General features: G+C 38.5%; 1 protein-coding gene across 8 annotated transcripts in view; it reads right to left on the reverse strand.

Moving 5' to 3' along the window:
• Window positions 1-1,324: 1,324 nt before the first annotated feature.
• The window catches only part of NTNG1 (netrin G1), a 411,337-nt gene continuing 392,565 nt past the window's right edge, over window positions 1,325-20,096 (reverse strand). For all 8 annotated transcript variants that reach the window (XM_077452777.1, XM_077452779.1, XM_077452778.1 and 5 more), the window contains one exon: window positions 1,325-2,757. In XM_077452777.1, the coding sequence (XP_077308903.1) occupies window positions 2,540-2,757 (218 nt within the window). In that variant the 3' untranslated portion in view covers window positions 1,325-2,539. The remainder of the gene's footprint in view (window positions 2,758-20,096) is intronic.

The following is a 20,096-nucleotide window of genomic DNA, read 5'->3' on the forward strand; positions in this document are numbered from 1 at the left end:
AATTTGCACAACTAAATATTTTTTAAGAACATATATTTTTATTTGATACATTGTTTTGTTTTTTTAAATCCTGTCCTATTTTTGCTTTTTTAAGATAGGCTGCCAAGTGCATGCAAATGTTACAAAAAAGTTTATATTTTACATTTTTGTTTAAATACTGTAATGGTGTCCGACAGTTACAGTATTAAACATAGGCACGCTGTCACCTTCAGACTGCATTGGCACCTGCAGTGGTATCTGCAGGCTGAAGGCAATAAAACCTCCAACCTGCATATGATCACTATATTTTAACTGACATAGGGATCCTATGATCGGGAACTACTCTGGTTCCCGGTAATTAGTGGGCACTTGACCATGTGGAAAGTGTCAGGTGATAGCTCTCTAATGAAGGTATTTTTGGCATGGGGCAATTGCATTGAGGAATGTTAACATTAGGACTGTGGGCAGGAACATGTTAATATGAAAATGAAAACACGGAAGTACACAAATACAATGTAAAAATAATGTTAATGACAGTGCATATCATCAGAGTAAATATACTCTTGTATATAGAATACAAGAGATATTAAAGGGTATGCAAAGCCTAAACTTTTTCTTTTTTCTTTTTTTAGTTTTAGATATAAGGAGGGGCCTTTTGCCAAGATTTTACTTTTAGAGTTGTCTTGAGAGCAAGACAAGTAAGTAAGCATTGGAAAAATTCTCCAATTGGCACACATGATGACAGTTGGTGACAGCTACGATGGGAATTCCATTACTTTGGGGAGATTACCTCTCAGTTCCTTTTCCACCACAAGGAGAGAATTGAATGTAAAACTTCCCTAGCAACACGCAGACAGCAAAACTTAACCTGATAGGAATTTAACTCTTCCCTGCTCTATTCAAAAAAGAAAATGTGGCTATTTTATATCGAGGTTGCCTAAAATTCTTCAAAAATCTAAAAGTAAAAGTGGTTAAGATGTAAATTCCAAATCAGCTAAAACAAAGTTGTGGGACGCAAACATACCAGAGTTCCAAAAAGTGGAGCTTTTGCTAACCTTTGCCTACTAGATATGTATGGGTTTGAGGGCTGTAGTAAACAATAATTAAAAATGTATAGCTATAAGTATGCACCTTGTAGGTTCGCATTTTGTTTAAGACCAACATATCAGTAATGTTTTACCTCGTTTTGTTGGCTCCCTTTCTTAAATGTCTTTTCTTAATCTTGTTTGTTGCCCTCTGTTGTCTTGCACAAACTGCCATAGAATCACTAAATGTACAACATTGCTTTTTAATTGATTTCAATGTACTTTAGCTTTCAAAATAAATAAACTGCATTTTTCTTAAATCATTTTAGTTATGTTTTATTCCTTTGAAATCTTCCAGTGTTTTAAAACAACAAGAAAACATTTAGAATTTCCTTTGGTGGAACATTATTACACATTTTGTATATGTAAACTTGTGGCTTTCCGGAACACCAGCACACGCTCCCTATGGAAGATTTTCTGAGTAATTCACCCGTTTACGACTTAAGGGGTCCCAGGGAACATTGAGCCCCTCTAGCCGTGAAAAGGTTAAAATAATTAAAGCAATAAAATGAAAATGATATATAATATATAAGGAAAAAAAATAAAAAAAAATATTTCTGATATTTTGATGAACTTCACTTAATAGATTGTCTGTTAAACACGGATTTGCAATAATACAAAAAATCTACATTTTACATTATTTCAAGAAAAATAACTTCATTTGAATATAAAAGGATAAATACATTTTATTTTTGCTTAATCTCTAGACTTTTCTCATATTGGATATGATACGCCTTTTTTTTCTTTTCTTTTTTTTTTTTTAATCAGCATGGCGTACCTTTGATATACAAGCTTTGAAGTATTCTCTTAAAAGAGATGGGGCCAAGGAAGGGAGTTATGTGCACCACTAACATTGGACAAATAAAATCTTTCGACCAACGAGGGTATACGGAGCGACGTTCACAAAAGCACAGGTGTAAGGGCATCAGGGGACCAATATGGTCGCTTTCCTTTACCCACAATGCACTGGCAGCAAAGAATGACGCTATTTGGTTGATCCACACACTGGGCAGAGAGGTACAATAACCGTGTGGAAGTGGCAAACAAGCACTTGTTGTCCTCTTCATTTGGAACATGTCAAGGGCAATTGAACAATGCGGCTCATCCTGCCATGGTAGCAGTCCTCTTTAGGCAGCTGTCTTGCTAGGGCATTCCACGTAGGTCAAAGCTACATACACCTGGAATTACCATGGAAGCAGTTCTGTTTCTGATGACCATGTTGTGAAGGCCTTTTTTTCTAATATAGGCCTTTACAGCTGGTTCTGTTACCATGGCAGTAGTATTCCCTCAGGCAGCCATCTTGTGAGCCAGAATCATAACAGTCATGGATCTTTCATTCACATATTGGTACATATGGCTTAGTACAGTCAGGCCCTCTCTATTATAATATAGTTTATTTATTCCTTTACATTTTTTGATGTCATCCAGACTCAGGTCATCCTTCATTACAACCTACAGTACATAGATCACGTTCTTTAGAAAGTGCACAGCCGAGTTACAATTATCATGGTGATTAGATAAAGGTTATGGGAGATAGATTCTTGTCCAGATTTCGAAGAGCAGCTTCCAGTATCCTCACACTTCTGTTTCTCACATAGTATGCCCGTGTAGCCAGAAGGACATAGGCACCTCATATTATTGTGGCATACCCCACCATTTTGACAGCGGAGCAACTCATTGTCACAGATGTTTGCTGTTGAGACAAAACAAAAAATAATTAACATAACTGCTCGGGTACAATCACATCATCAATGTTTTCAATTAAAACTGAACTCAAGGTAAACAGAAATATGGTGGGAATACATGTACAGGAGTTGGTTTAGTCGCATGAGAATTGAAGTTCTGTGCATCTAGTCCTGACATTTACACATCCCTGACAAACCGCACAGACAAATTGGGGGCATGTCTTTACTCTATTACACTTAAAGTGGACCTTTCCTTCCTTTCACTAAAATTACGGTAGCATATAGCTCTGCATACTGATATTAAATCTTCTTACATTCATTTGTTTACCAAACATTTTTTGCTTTTACTTACAATTACTGTTTCCACTTCCTGGTTTCATTAGGCAACTGGTGATGTCACCCTGGTATTACAACCGCATCCTGGGAACTTTCTGTCCCAGGAGACAGACCCAGAGTTCTACACTGATTTCCAGGAAATAAAAGGATATGGATTCTTGTATCCTTATTAAAAATGGCCACCATGAGAATAATGGGAAGGAAAGAAAAATAAGGTATACAAAGAATATTATTCATAACTAATTATTCATAAGTAAGTGTTTATAGATTGCCATTACTAAACATTTTAAAGGTGCTCTTGTTGTATCATTTAGGGGTAAGGGGTATGTTTTTCTTTAAACAAAACAGCCTGTTCACCTCCCTGCCCCAATAAAGAAAAAAAGCATCCAAGAGGCACTGGGACTTTGATTTGCGTTCATACAAAATAGTGAGAGGAAAAAAACACACGGAGAGCTCATTGGCTCAAGTTAGGCTGCTCACAATGGACCTCCCTGCAGTGGGTACTCCAGCAAGTCATAACAACAAAAACATGTGCTAATGGAAGGAGAGCCAGACCAGCGAATAAAAGATTCCAAATTAATTTATCAGTTTATACTAAAAAACAAAACAAAAAAACAGCCATTGCATTTTAGAGGTCAGAAAGAACTCCCCTTTATCAGGGCTTTAGTTGAAATAATGAGCTGGAATGGACTCAAAACTGAACTTTCCTGTGTAAAGAAGCTAATTACTGGCCGGCAGCCTCTGTGAGAGCCATCAAGTGAAATCGGGAGTCTGCGTTTTTTTTTTAAAAGCCAGCAGCTACAAATACTGCAGCTGCTGACTTTTAAAATAATGACACTTACCCGCCCAGCGCACCCGAAGCCGATCTCTTGATCGTCTCTCGGGTGCTGCCGCCGCCATCTTGGGTATGAGAATCAGCAAGTGGAGCCTTGCGGCTTCATTTCCCGGTTCCCTACTGCGCAAGCGTGAGTCGCGCTGCGCAATAATGATGGTCCCCACTGTCTCTGGGATTCGTGTGTTTCCCAGCAGACAGCAGGGGACCTTCGGAAAGGGGCGTAGATTCCGCGGAAAGGGGCGTAGCTTCTGCAGATATCTATGCCGGAAATGGGTACAGGTACTGTACAGGTACCTACACCCCCCTCCCCCCTGAAAGGTGCCAATTGTGGCGCCGGAGGGGGGGAGGGTTCCAATGAGTGGAAGCTCCACTTTAGGGTGGAGCTCCGCTTTAAAAACAAACAAAAAAAATTCCTACTCTACCCAAAACTGAAACTTTTGGCTATACAGTATGTATATATTTTAAACATAGGAATGTATCTTGATTGTTCATGTAGATACTGCTGACCAGTAACTCTCCTGATCCAACAGTTAAGTGGGGTACACAAGGGACAAACTCCAAAAATGTTCTCATGGATGAACAGAACTAACAATTTCCATTTAATGTGTACTTTTTAATGTGTAGAATGCATGAAGGTACAAAAAAAACTTTGAGATTTTACAACCATTTTAAAGGAGAAGTACAACCGAAACTTGTTTGGCTGTACTTCTTCTGTGTATCACATGAGTGCAGTTCATTCTGCACTCCTGTCAGCTGTTTTCAGCTGACAGCTGGCTGAAGCCCACTGCTGATGTCACAGAGCCTGTCCAGGCTGGGGAAAGATCACGACTATATGGTTATGATTCACCCAGGAGCCTGGAATGACAGTTGACTCAGCATCTCAAAGAGCCGCTGAGAGCCTGAGCCAAGCTCTTTTATTCTTTAGACTAGCACTCCTTCCATTCGTGAATGTTTTTTTTTCTGGTAATCTCCTTGCCCCCAGCCAGGACAGTAAGAGGGCAAAAGCACACTGATAAGCTCATCACACTGCTCTTTTCTCCTGTCATTATGGCCCTTGTCAGTAAAGGTTCATGTAGCAATGTCTTTTTGGCTGCCCCACTCTCTCTATCAGTCCAAGCACTGCTACACAGGGGATTAGAAGACACAGAAATCAAGAAAGTCCAGCTGCCTACACTAGTTACATAAAAAAAAAATTTTAAGACGGCTTTCATACCAAGCCGCCCATAGCGTCGGATTTGCAGCGCATTTCAGCCGCTAGTGGGGAGCTTTTACCCCTCACTAGCGGCCGAGAAAGGGTTAAAACCGCCCGCAATATGCTGCAATAGCGGCGTTTTGCCGGCGGTAATGCAGCGCTGCCTCGTTGATTTCGGTGGAGGAGCGGTAAACACACCGCTCCTTCACCACTCCAAAGAAGCTGCTGGCAGGACTTTTCCTGACGTCCTGCCAGCGCACCGCTCCAGTGTGAAACCCCTCGGGCTTTCACACTGGAGTGAATGGAGCAGCAGTTTGAGGGCGGATTGCAGGCACTATTTCTAAAGCTATAGCGCCTGCAAAACGCCCTCAGTGTGAAAGGGGTCTAATTCTATTTTGAAGTTAAGTTTAAGTTCCTTTTTTAAATCCATACCTACTTTAGTTAGGCCACGTTCACATGCCCAATGAAGGGTTGTCTTTCACTGGCACGAGGATGCACAGATGTTGCGTGCATTCTTGTGCTGGCATCCCATTGTTATCCATTAGGACATGCATCTGCACCGACACAGCCACAGTGTCCCAATATAACATACGGGTGGAGGTCTCCAAAAAGCACACAGTGTGAGTTTGGGGATCCACACCTGCATGCACCTGCATAGGGCAGGCATGTAATCGCCCGTGTGATTGAGGCCTTATGCCTTGTACACACGACTGGTTTTCCCATGGGAATAAACTCTGAGGGTTTTTCCAACAGTGTTCCGACGGAGTTCCGCTGAAACTGTCATGTGTAGACACGATCACACCAAAGTCCGATCGTCAAGAACGTGGTGACGTACAGCATGTACGACGGGACTAGAAAAAGTAAGTTCAATAGCCAGTAGCCAATAGCTTCCGTCTCGTACTTGCTTCAGAACATGCGTCGTTTTTGGTCCGTCGTAACAGCATACAGACGAGAACATGTTCTATTTCTAGCTCTGTCAGAATTTCCGATGTAAAAAGTCTGATGAGGCATACACACCATCGGAATATACGATGAAAAGCTTCCGTCTGACTTTTTCTGTCTGGAGTTCAGCATTTAATTCTAGCACAAAGAACTTAAGTTTGCCTTAAACGTTTAATTACGTTTTGTACTTCTAATGAGATCTAATTGTAAATTAAATGTTAAGCTTTTGATAAACCATACAATTGGTCAGATAAACCCCTAAACCAGACGCTACCCATTTACCATCAATTGACAGAACAAATGAAAACCCTGCATTTGTTATATGTAAAATATATGCATCAAAAGGCCAGTCCACCCAAAACCAATATTTTTGTGTTTAAAAAAAAAAAAAAAACACAGGAAGGCCAACCAAGCAGACAATTTATATTAATTATCTATTAAGAACTGTTTTGGTGAGATTTTAGTACTTGAGTTCCTGGTCATGTACACCTCCTATTACCAATATTAAGGGATCCCAATCTCCCTGTTGATATTTTTAGTCTCACTGTTGGATGGTCAGTGTGCTTTTGACAAATAACATTTTCTGGATTTCAACTTTAAAGGAAACACAGATGAGGAACCTGAGAAGAGGAGGATCTGGGCTGCCCTGTGCAAAACAATTGCACAGAGCAGGTAGATGGTTATTTTTGATGGAAACAGGTATAAACAAAATTGCTGTGGATACAAATTTAGTGTATGAAAAACACAGCTTGAAGTAAAATAAAGTTGGTATCTTTAATAGAGAGCCCAGGGGGGCCCCGATTCATGTACTTTTAAAAATAAGAAAGGCATGAGAAAATAATAAATTCAAGAGTTTCCTAAAATCTTACTGTTCTAAGCTCTAGCCCAGGCTGCCTTTACCGAAATGCATACCTGTCTAAGGCTTGATTCACACCTATGCATTTTTAATGCTTTTTGTATTTTGCAGATTTGCTCTACAGAACGTGTTCCATAGAAAATCATGTTAAATGGGCTGTAGTGCAAATCTGCAAAATGCAAAAAGCATAAGTGTGAATCAAGCCTGAGACTATGGGTTCCCTTGATGTAATATCAATCAAATAATGACTATTATTGGTAAGCTGTTTTTTAGTAAAAAAATATAATTAATATTAAGAAGGTTTCTTGTTTCAGTCTCTTTAGTGCATAATCCCTTGTGCTGCAATAGGTATACCAAGTTACATTTGTGCAAAGGAATTGTGTAATTTAACTTTACAACTGTACAGATGTTGGGGGCAACTATGTACTGCATATGGGGAGCTTACAAAATAGTTAACTATGTGGCAGAAGCCATATGATGAATGGTTCCTAATGTGCTGCTTTCTCAGAGGTTCAGACCTTTCCCTGACAATCGATTTGTCAAGTCCATGCCACTGGGAAAAATTACAGTGACAGCAAGTGACAGATCTGCACAACCCCCATGCAGCACAAAGTGTATGAGTGTTTAAAGCCATGTATTAGAAATCCATTTGACCTTTACTTGTATCTGATTTCTAGCATAGGGAAAAAAATTCTTGACATTTTTATTAAAACAAGAAAAAAATTAATGTGTTGCACTTAGTAGACGCAAAAGTTACACAATTTTACCACTGCTCTACACTGTAGCATTTTCTCCCAGTTTTCTTTCTTTAAACCATCTCTTATCTCTGCAGCAATGAGTGTCACAAATAAATGTCACAAATAAATGAGTAATGATATATGTAATTAGGAGGTCATTCACCACAGAGAGCATATACACCGAACAAATGGATCACTAGAGATGAGGGGCTCTCACTGCTTGCACTTACACAATGGGGGAGATTTACTTAACCACTTACAGACCGCCGCATGCCGATATATGTCCTAAGTTTGAAGAGGAATACCATTATTATGGAAGCAGTTAACTGCCATAACCCCGGTATCCTCTTCTTTGGCCGGCGGTCCGCTTTCCGATATGCATGCTCCGGGCCCTCTGCCACTTACCTGAGCCGTTGCCAGCGGCGGAAGTGATCGGATGTTTCCCCTTGCTTGGTATGGAGACGAGTGAGGGGAAGATGACCTCCTCCCATCTCCATAACATTACAGGGCAAAAAAAAAACTTCACTTCCGCCCATAGTCTAAAAAAATGTTTAAATGATAACATTATTTTTCTTTTTTTTCTTGCATTTTAGTGTAAATATGAGATCTTCTGAGGTCTTTTTGACTCCAGATCTCATATTTAAGAGGTCCTGTCATGCTTTTTTTCTATTACAAGGGATGTTTACATTCCTTGTAATAGGAATAAAACTGACACCATTTTTTTTAAAGAACAGTGTAAAAATTTAAAATAAAAGGTAAAATAAATAAGATTTTTTTTTTAAAATGCACCCAGTCACGCCGAGCTCGCGTGCAGAAGCGAACGCATACGTGAGTAGCGCACCATGAAAACGGTGTTCAAACCACACATGTCAGATATCACCGCGATCAGTAGAGCAAGAGCAATAATTCTAGCCCAAGACATCCTCTGTAGCTCAAAACATGAAACCTCTAGAATTTTTTAAACATCGCCTATGGAGATTTTAAAGGGTAAAAGTTTGTCACCATTCCACGAGCGGGGCGCAATTTTGAAGCGTGACATGTTGGGTATCAGTTTACTCAGCATAACATCATCTTTCAGAATATGAAAAAAAAATTGGGCTAACTTTACTCTTGTCTTATTTTTTTAATTTAAAAAAGTGTATTTTTTCCAAAAAAGTGGGCTTGTAAGACCGCTGTGCAAATACAGTGTGACGGAAAGTATATTTTATTTATTTATTTATTTTATTATTCTCTGGGGTGTTAGAAAAAAAAGTATAATTTTTGGGGGTTCTAAGAAATTTTCTAGCAAAAAAAAACAGTTTTTAACTTGTAAACAACAAATCTCAAAAAGAGGATCGGTCTTTAAGTGGTTAAACTGGAGCACACAAAATCTGGTGCAGCCCTGCAAATTAACCAATCAGTTTCTAGGTTTTATTGTCAAAGCTTAATTGAACAAGCTGAAGTTAGAAGCTGATTGGTTACTACACGCAGCTGCACCACATTCTGTGCACTCCAGTTTTAGTAAATCCCCCATAATGTGTGTTTTTGTTTGTGTCCCCGCCTGTGAACAAATGTCTTTACCGTTGTATAATTTCACCATAGAGACATTTAAACCTTAGATGGGACGTGGCCATCCAATGACATCACCTGGAGAACCCAGCCATTGTGCTATCACATGACGTCACAAGGGGCGGTTCTCTGGGTGATGTTATTGGATGGCCACGTGCCATGGCTATATAAGAAAAGGCAGACAGCGGGAGACAACACAACAGAGAAAGACAGTGTTAGAAAATCAGCTTTTTTTGTTTTAGCTTAATCGACGGCGAGGAAGAAAACAGCTCAAGGAGAAGACAGCACAAGGAGAAGGCAGCAGAAGGAAAAGACAGCTCAAGGATAAGACAGCTCAAGTAGAAGACAGCACAAGGAGAAGACAGCACAAAGAGAAGACAGCACAAGGAGAAGACAGCACAAGGAGAAGACAGCACAAAGAGAAGACAGCACAAGGAGAAGACAGCACAAAGAGAAGACAGCTCACGGAGAAGGCAGCACCAGGAGAGAAGAAACTACCAGAGGAAGAAGACATCGGTACCAGAGAAAGAAGACATGTTGGAGCTACGACGGGGGACATTTTTCATTTTTAATAAAGGACTTGTCAAAAACAGTCACATGCATGGAAGTGATGGGGTGTGAATGAGAGCGTCTGCAGCGTTAACATCTCTGCACTAGAAGAGCTTTGTTTTAAGGCACATTTACTATAATTTACTAGTATGAGATGCATACTAGCACATTATGACTTGCAGGTACAAAAAAAAAATGTCCAGTGGTTTACAACCGCTTTAAATTTGGAGACTGATCTACCTTATAGAGCACATGCAACTTGTCCTGAAAATTACAAAAAAGAGAAATCAATTGACAATTAAACACTACCTTTTAATGACTCCTGGCTCTTTTTAACTCCCATTTCTCTATTACTTGGTTAGAAGATTTTGCATTTTCAAGTCCTCAATAAAACAACAGAGCATCAGAAAGTGTCCCTCCGGACACCTAAGTTGTTTAAATGGAAATATTTTCTTGTTTTACTTCTAATGTAAAAATGTCAGCTTTCCCTGTCAGGTTTACATCGTATATACAATTCTAATAAATTGTCTTTGTTTGTGATATGACCCTTCTGGGAATTTTAGCTGTCAAGTAAAAAAAGAATTTAAAAATAAGTTAACTTTCCATTTAAAAATGCAAGACTTCAAAATTATAGCTGAACTCAATGTCATTTCATTTTTTTAAAAGGTAATTTCTTACCTTGTGCAATCGCTTCTTGTTTTTGCACACTAGGGCTCATTCACATGCTGCATTCAGATGAGCACAGCATATAATTTTGTTCAAAATTGAGAAAAAGCCGGTGCTACACACAAAAAAATCCTGGAAAAATTATACAAATTGCAGCGCTCCAAATAACATAAATTATTTGTGGTCAAATATGTGAATAAAATGAAATACTGTGTTAAAGTTCAATAATATAATATACTGGTTTGAATATGCATATTATATTATGTATTATATATTATGCATATATCCGCTGGATTTCAAACTAATCAAACCAGCAAAATGTGATAAATAAACAATCCAAAAAAGTTCATAAATAAAAGTCCATTTGAGGCCCCTGAGGACTCATTATGGCACAAAACACATGTCGGGTAGAGTTTGCGCAGTGACGTCACGCCACCGAATCGGATCACAGAGTGGAGGCAATCGATGTAAGTGTAAACTAATTTTTCTCTATTTTTATGTGTTTGGATGGATCTGTATTTTAGAGGTTATAATCTTGCTATTGTTCCAGTTCCAGTATAGTTTTGTTTGCATCTAAACACAGGACTATCAATGAGCTCATGCACACAGCTGTTTCTATAGGTGCGTTGTTGAAGCTGCTTGTCTCCTGCCAGGAGAAAGGGTTTTAGAAGAGCCCTAGTGTGCAATTAGCCTAAAAGCCTGAAATAAAATATTTAAAATGGTTACTTGCAGTGTTATTTCTTTCTATAACTAACTTTTATAACTTTCAATGTGTTTTGAACTTGCTAGAAAATTGGATTAGTTCAGGAAGAGTTAATTCCCTACAACAGTCCCTGCTTCCTTGCACATCATAGTCCTCTCTTATTTGGGAGTGTCTAATTACTCATTGTGCTGGCCCAGCTCCTCTGTCCTTTCCCTCACCTCCCTACATTACCTTTGACGTAGGTATGGGGGAAGAGTGAAGGCCACTTGAGTCTGCTCAGGCCGCTGACATCACAACCAAGATGGCGGTGCCCAGCAGCAGCCTCTGGGCTTTTGGAGGTCTACACAAGGGAGACCTTACAGGTAAACAAAACACATAAAATATTTTAAAAGCACATATACTCTTGATATGGTAGATACATTTAGAAAAACATATTCTTTATTAAATGTTATTGGCATACAATGTTTCCATAGTAGTTAAAATATGAGCTCTAAAGGGGGCATGCCCAAAAGTGCAAAGGATGCAAACACAGAATTGTACACAGCATTACATGACAAAATTGTCTAATGTATGACAAAGGCTGACGCGCTTTGACCCATTTGATTGAGGTCTTCTTCAGAGGATAGGTTTGCTGCAAACCTATCCTCTGAAGAAGACCCTAATCAAATGGGTGTTTACATCCTTTGCACTTTTGGGCATGCCCCCTTTAGAGCTCATATTTTAACTACTATGGAAACATTGTATGCCAATAACTTTTTATAAAGAACGTATTTTTCTAAGTGTACCTATTATTTACTTACTTACTTATTTTATTTACTTGGCTGCTAAAAAAAAAACCTCTGGGTATCATATTACCCGGGGCACCATTATCTCACCCTATAATGCCCCATACACATGGTCGGACATTCCGACCGCAAAATCCGTCAGATTTTTTCTGACAGATTTTGGCCGAAACTAGTCTTGCATACACATGGTCGCACAAAGTTGTCGGAAAATCCGATCGTTCGGAACGAGGTGACATTCTTAACGTACCACGGGACTATGTAGAGGCCAGTAGCCAATAGCTTTGGTCTCCAAATTTTTTATGAGCATGCGTGCCACTTTGTGTGTCGGAATTCTCTACACACAATTGGAAAAAGTCAAATCGGATTTTGTTGTCATACAATTTTAAATCCAGCTCTCAAACTTTTTCCATCGGAAATTCCGACGGAAAAAGTCCAATAGAGCCCACACACGATAATCCGATTGGACTTTTTCCATTGGATTTTCCTATGCACACATACTCTTATGGAGTAGGATTGTTGAAATAAAGATCTGGCGACTAGGTTGCTTTAAATTACATGCCCCAAAGTATACCGCTCATGCAATAGTAAAGCTTGCGATTTTCTATTATAATATGGTGGGAAAAAAAGATAGGGTTGCTGCAAAACGTATACATTTTCTTCATATCCAAAATAATGCATGCATGAACAAAATGAATAAAAAAAAGAAAAGAAAACAGCACCAGATATCACCTTGTCTCATGAAAACATGCCCCTGCTGTGCTGCTTTTGTACTCTGTCATTACCCGGGGGCCTCAGATGCTTATGTCCATATGTAATGTTATTGTTCCCTCTAACAAGAAATAGGGTAGCAGATACATATTGCCTCCTCTCGCAGCTCCTTGTGATACAAGGTTTAGCTGTGGCATCCCAGTTCAAACACATTCCGTCTTCTCTTCACACATGGAAACCCCACAAAGCATTCAATTAAAAATAATTATGCATTTGAATCTGGTTTCTCTGTAACTCCTCATTAGTGCAGCTCCCTGCTGAATATTCTCCCGTGGCATTTTGTGTTATTTATTTATTATTTTCATTTTAGTTTCTCTTTAATGAGGGCCATGCAAGCGCTGCGGATGGATTTCCAATATAGCCAGGAATATCAAACAGCGGCAGCGGGCTGGCGGTGAATTAGTGGTGCTTAACACATGTTTTTCAAGGGCATACCCTCCACCTCGTTACAAGAATGCAAGGTGCACAAAATGCATGAAACCAAAGCAGCCGGAAAAACAAGAGCACCTGTGCTTTTTTGCCATCATACTTCCGCTTGCCGCACTATCGTTAATCACTTCTCACTTGTTATGAAATTAAAGCTGCCTGCATTCTAGCAATAATGCAGAATAGGTAATGTGTTTGAAGAATCATGTCTCAGTGAGAATTAATAAGCCGTTGAGGCGGACAAAACCCAATTGGGCATCTTAGGAGCTGCAATTATTACCTCTGATCTTATGGGAGTATTATATTAAAATGACAAGGTAATGTCAGAAGAAGATATTAGCCTATTTTGAAAACTTGCTTTTTTTATTATTTTTTTTCTTTATTTTACCAATAAACCTTTTCCCATCCGTGGTGCTTCCATTATTGAGCTGTATGAGAACAAAATAATTTAAAAGCAATTAGAAAGCTGTCGTCTATTACAGAACAGAAGATGCAATGTCCTATGTCTTGTGTAAAAGCTCTTTCTAGCCTAATAGTTCAGAAGAACAAGACTGCTCAGAACTCTATGCAGATAAAAAAAAACGCAAATTAGTGTTCTTCACTATTAGTCAATATATAATGATTTTTCTTTTTAAATGTAAGTAGTATAAGTACTTGAATTTGACTTGGTACCAGACTCTTGCAGTCTGTGTGCAGCAGAGCATAGAGTAGGAGAGGAAAAAGCAGCATGAGGAGCCAATCATTTCATGCTGGTAGTCATTCAGCCTAGAAGACCTGAGGACAAGTATTAGAAAAATAAATACTGTGGGTGACAACTCTGGATTGAAAGTATTACAGCAGTAATAAGTCTGTTAAAATAAGAAGTCCGTTTTTTTTTATTTAGATAATGGGCTATTCATTTTTTTTTACATTTTTGAGTGGAATCTCAGTTTAAAAGAAAATTAAAAAAATCAATTCTGAAAAAAAAAGCTTCCATTGAACATTTAAACATGAGATCATTGGAAATTTTTATTATTTATTTTTAATTATTTAAATTTTTGACTGGAGTCTCAGTTTTATAAACCATCTCTGAATGTGACTATAGAGGCTCTGTGGGGGAATGTAGACACACACAGCATATGCAATTTGTTAAGTAGGGATGTCAGTTGTATGGAAACTGCTTTCTTTCAGCAGCCCTGAACAACCATGTTGAGTATGGAGTACGAGGGGTTGAGTTACCAAAACTGGAATGTGCAAAATCTGGTGCAGCTGTGCATGGTATCAGCTTCTAACTTCAGATTGTTCAATTAGGCTTTGAATGAAAATTAAAACCTGGAAACCAATTTCTATGAAGAGCTACACCAGATTTTTCACTCTTCAGTTTTGGTAAATCAACCCCTATAGTGTTTCACATGGTCTCCACCTTTGTATATGGCAGCCATATATTCTCCCCACCTTCCTGAGCTGTAGACAACCTCAGTGTTTTTATCTGTCCTCAAAGTCTATTAGGAATATACAGAAGCCATAAACTCTATATAAAACTAGCCATACATGTATTGGTATCATATCCCTCAGAAAGTGCACTGGATGTATAGTTGAATGAAAAAAATATTGTTTAAAAAGTCAATTCTGAAAAAAAAGCCTCCACTGAATGTTTAAACAGGAGATCATTGGAAATTGCTGAACTCATAAAGAATCAATTGTTAGAGGTCTGTTTATAAATGTGTTCATCCAAGATTCATACAGTTTTTATCCTCACACATTTTTCTAATTGGATTTATTTGCAAAAAAAATTTGGCTCCTGGGAGAAATTTGTGTGCCTGTTGAAAACCTTTTGTTTTCCTCTACGTGTATTTGGTTGAGCTGGATGAACTTTTTTTTCCTTTTTCAACCACACTAACTATATATCTTTGTAACTATGGCCAGCTCTCCACTATAGTCTAAGACAGTGATGGTGAACCTTGGCACCCCAGATATTTTGGAACTAAATTTCCTATGATGCTCCACTACACTGCATAAGCATCATGGGAAAATGTAGTTCCAAAACATCTGGGGTGCCAAGGTTCGCCATCACTGGTCTAGGACTTGGCAGTGCCCAACAGAATATGTGACATAAAAAGATAGAAAAAATGACTTGTGTTTTACTATTCCCAAAATCACAAAATAAATCCTTACATATGGTTTTACATACAAGTTCAAATGTCAAATCAATGTATATCCCTTTCACGCCTAAGCCTATTTCTGACATTTGGTGTTTACAAGTTAAAATCTGTATTTTTTTGCTAGGAAATGACTTAGAACCCCCAAACATTATATATATTTTTTAGCAGAGAATCTATAGAGTAGATAGTTGCAATATTTTATATCAAATGGTATTTGTGCAGCGGTGTTTTAAATGTAACTTTTTGGGAAAAGGGACACTTTCATGAATAAAAAACAAAACAAAAAAACAGTGAAGTTAACCCATTTTTTTTGTATAATGTGAAAGATGATGTTATGCCGAGTAGAATGGTGACAAAACTACGGTACCTAAAAATCTCCATAGGTAATGCTTGAATTTTTTTATGGTTACCAGGTTAGAGTTACAGAGGAGCTCTCATGCTAGAATTATTGCTCTCGATCTGACGATTGCGGCAATACCTCACATGTATGATTTGTGCACCGTTTACTTACGTATGCGTTTTCTTTGCTGCGCGAGCTCGCGGGGATAGGATGCATTAAGTTAAACAAAAGGAGGCTTTACAACACCTTTAACTACATCGTTAAAACTACAGTACATCTCAGATCGCGGTAGTATACTATTTGAAACATTGAAAAAGTGTTCTATATCACTCTCGTCCGATTTCCTACTTGGACAAAGTAGGCTATATTTACTCCATAGTCATGTGGCAACCCATCACAAACACAACTGCGACCCAAATCCCTTCAAATCTGCTTCACTTGCAATTAGGAAAAATAGATAATGGAAATCATTTATAGTCATCTCTTTACAATCTATCTGGCCATCTATCACTGGACCTGGACACATTGCTAGTTCACATGAGTACAAAAGTCTGGGATCATTCCCAGGTGTAGAATCTCTACCCAAACCCACCAACCTTTGGTTCCAGACATTGCACGGCAATTGTTGAATGAGTAGATAAAGTGGTTCTTAGGACCCACTAACAGGCCAGAGTATGGAAAGGTATATATTACCTTGGGAGATCCAGACTAGAATCACTGAGAAGCAAATGATATCACTTGTGATGTATTTCAGTTATCTTGCAAACCCTGCCTGCTAGTGGGTCTTGAGTTGAGAACCACTGAAGTAGGACAATAGCATAGGTTTAATCAATATAGATATGACATAATTTATCATTAACTCATCATGCTACATTTTCTAAGCCAAATTGAATTACAGAATTTAGTGCTAGTTCACACCAAATGCAGTCCAGTGTGTTTTTTTTTTCTGCATGAAAAATGCACGCACAGCGATTCTCCATGTATTCCAATGGCACTAGTTTACACTGGTGCAGTCAGTTCCTGTCAGTTTCCAATGTAGAAAAAAAAGTAGAACATGCTGCATTCTGCACAGAACTGTATTGGAAGACAGCAAAACATATCAATACACCGGAACTGCTTGTGGTGTAAACTGTGAGCAAAAACTCATCTGCAACCTATCCGGAGTGCATTTTTGTGGTGTGAACTAGCCCTTAGGAAAAATAAATCCAACTTTATAAAAAAGGTTTGTTCAATTTTATCATCCCACCTTCTAATCCTGAAAGCAGGAAGATGTCCAGTTGGTAATATGCAATTCCAAAATAATGGATCCCTGCATGATTTTAGCAAATTCACAAGAACAAAGTCTCAAGGCAGGTGTGTGTGCACTTCAAGTAAATCAGAGAACCGATCAATGGACCGGCAAGAGAGCATACAACCTTAGTAAATCAGATACTTATTGTCAGTGCCACCCTTTCCATGAGTTAGGAAGACTGACAGCGGATCGCTGACATATCACATCTTCTAATATTTAATAGAGTTTTAGCTGTCAGAGCTGTAAGCTAGATAGTCAGTCATTGCAGTGGATATACATGAGTACTTTAGGAAGCCCGTGTGACTTGCAAGATTTACAGCTCTTGCAATTGCAATGTATACCAAAAGTAGATGCTGCTTATTCAATAAACAAAGTTATGTGCAAAGTACAAAGCATAGTCGCGCCAGCAACCAATCTGAATTCACTTTGTTTAGGTAAGGGCAGTACATGATGGATTCTGGTGGATTGTTATGGGCAGCACAATTTGTATTTACTGCCTTCCTGCTTGCAATGGTACACTGATTAAACCCTCATAAGTCTGTAGAGGTTTTCTTTAGCAGTGTATCCAAAAAGCAGAATAAGGGACTGCAGAAGTCATGCAAATTCAAAAATGATTGTACTCCATGTATTATTTTACGCACTGAAAACTTTGCACTGCACTACTGAACAAACGACTTTTGGCAACAAGAAGGAAAGTAAAGGCATAGTAAGTGTCAAGGCCACTCCAACTATCAGCTATACAGCTATCTACAACACCTATCATAACATTAACACTAAGGGGTTTACTTACTTATGGCAAACAGACTTTTCCCTTGCAAGGGAATTATTTTCAAAGCTGAATGTAGTGAAGCTCTGCTGATTTCCCTCGTCCAATCATGTGCAAGCAAAAATGCTGTTTTTCTTATATTCCTTTCATGTGATTGGGTATTCTTTTCAAAGTGAAACTTCACCACATTCACTCTGGGGAAAATTCCCTTGAAAAGTGAAGCTTCCCTTGGAACGTGAATAGCCTTGGCTTTAGTAAATCAACCCCTAAAGCCACGTACACATGATCGGATTGTTGGTCAACAAAACCGTGGACTTTTGTCCGAATGGTTTTGGCCCAAACTTGTCTTGCATACAAACGGCAAGGAAATGTCGACCAACAAACACGAATGTACTGATGTACTATGTGGTTTTTCAGCGCTTTAGCGCCATCCTTTGGGCTCCTTCTGCTAATTTCACGTTAGTAGACATTTGGTGAGTATTGATTCACACTTTTCATTTTGTGCTTTTCATTTCATGCTTTTCATTTATGCTTTTCAGTTCGTTTCTGAACGCCCATTCGTCAAACAGACATGTTGTGGAATCGGAGGAGATAACGTGTTATATATTATTGGCCTTGAAGTTATTTGTTTGACATTATTTTTTGGGTTGAATAATGATTTGATTTGTTATATTCTCTATAGTTTTGGATGCATAGAATGTACTTTTTTGTTAAGTTCTATTGGCAGATAACATATCTAATTTTATTTGTTTTCTTTTTTTAACCTCCCTGGCGGTACGATTATTTCGGATTTTAGGTGCTAAAAGCGGTACCATTATTTTGCATGAAAATTTGGCGTTTTATATTGTAGTCCTGCAATTCTTAGGAATAACTCTCTTAAATCTGTCCAAACCAGAGTCTAGCAGACATCCCGGGTATGATAAAGTTTGAAAAATTAAATCATAAATTATAATATAATAAATAATTATAAATAATTGTACCAAATAATAATATAACAATAATAAAAATTATTCAATAATGTAATCAAATCAAAAACACTGAAATTTGCTCAGTTGCAGAATTGTCACTGTCATTACTTTTCAGTATTTGATGACGGATCTCCCCACAAATCGCTATCGCTCAATTCTGCGAGTGATTCTAATTTATTATCGCTGTTTTCTAGCTGGTCTAAAATCATTTTTGATGTAAAGGGACAGTTTTGGTTGCTATGGACAATCTCCAGTTTCCAGGCATAAAGAACAGTTTTTATTATATAAAACTGCATGTAGGACACTGGACAGACCACTAGGGACAACGGGGATGTGAAATATTTACATACAGCAATGTAATCTGTAAGATTACATTATACTGTATGTATACTGTTTGTTTCACTTTTTGAATTTGGCGCCGATCTCCGTGCCCGTGCGTCACAACGCTCGCAGGGCACGGAGATCGGCGATGTAATGCATCGAGCGAGACACGGCTCGCTCGTACAGCGGGGATACAACGCTGGATCCGAGGGAGAAGGTAAGTAAACCTCCTCCTGGATCCAGCGATGCAGTCCCGAGTCTGACTCGGGGATACCGCTTTTGGTATGAAAAATCCACCCCGAGTCAGACTCGGGAATACCGTCAGGGGGGTTAATGCACAATAAAAAAATTGTGTAGAATAATACTTGGCTGTGTGTTTTACTTCAAATGACAGTTTGGGAGTAGGCACTTACATTTAAAAAAAAATACAATGTACAATGTAAAATTGACAAGGGACACCAACATAGTTGTATCTTTGATCTTAAAAACTACAGGATAATGGTGTTGTGGTATAGCATAATAATATTATTCTTGATATCACTAGAAAAAAAAAGCCTTTGTAAATTTGTTTGCAATAACTCCATCAGTATCACCAGCAAAGGAGCTTCATTATTATCCCATTAAATAAGAAGAGAATGTGCGCTGCATTTCGAGATTTCATAATTTTCCACGTTACAATGTTAATTCTCCATTATGAGCGCTAGTTTACAAGACCGACCGCTTCTGGCTCGTCCTTGCTTCCAAGCATGCGTGTTTGTACTTTGGACTTTTGTCCGACGCACTTGTGTACACACACTCTGAAAATCTGACAACAGACATTTGTCCATGGAAAATTTTAAAACCTGCTGTCTAAAATTTGTCCGCGGAAAATCCAACAACAATTGTCCGATGTATCGTACACACAGTCAGATTTTCCACCAACAGCCTGTCATCACACATTTTCCGTTGGAAAATCCCATCACGTGTATGAGGCTTAAGTCTCTTCCAGCACCTATCCTTCTGGGCTCATTCACACTATCGCAAGTACTCTAGGTATATTGGTGAGCTGCATTAATAAAAGTGCTGCATTTATCATATATTGTGGGGTAAATAGGTTGAGTTAGAGCAAAGCACATTAAAGTAGACCTTTCCCCCATTTTTCTAAAATTCGCATCAGCGTATATACATACATATAGAT

This window comes from Lithobates pipiens, unplaced genomic scaffold (assembly GCF_037356315.1).
Source record: "Lithobates pipiens isolate NorthernLeopardFrog02 unplaced genomic scaffold, aLitPip1_a1.2 Scaffold_23, whole genome shotgun sequence".
In the NCBI taxonomy this organism is placed as follows: Eukaryota; Metazoa; Chordata; class Amphibia; order Anura; family Ranidae; genus Lithobates; species Lithobates pipiens.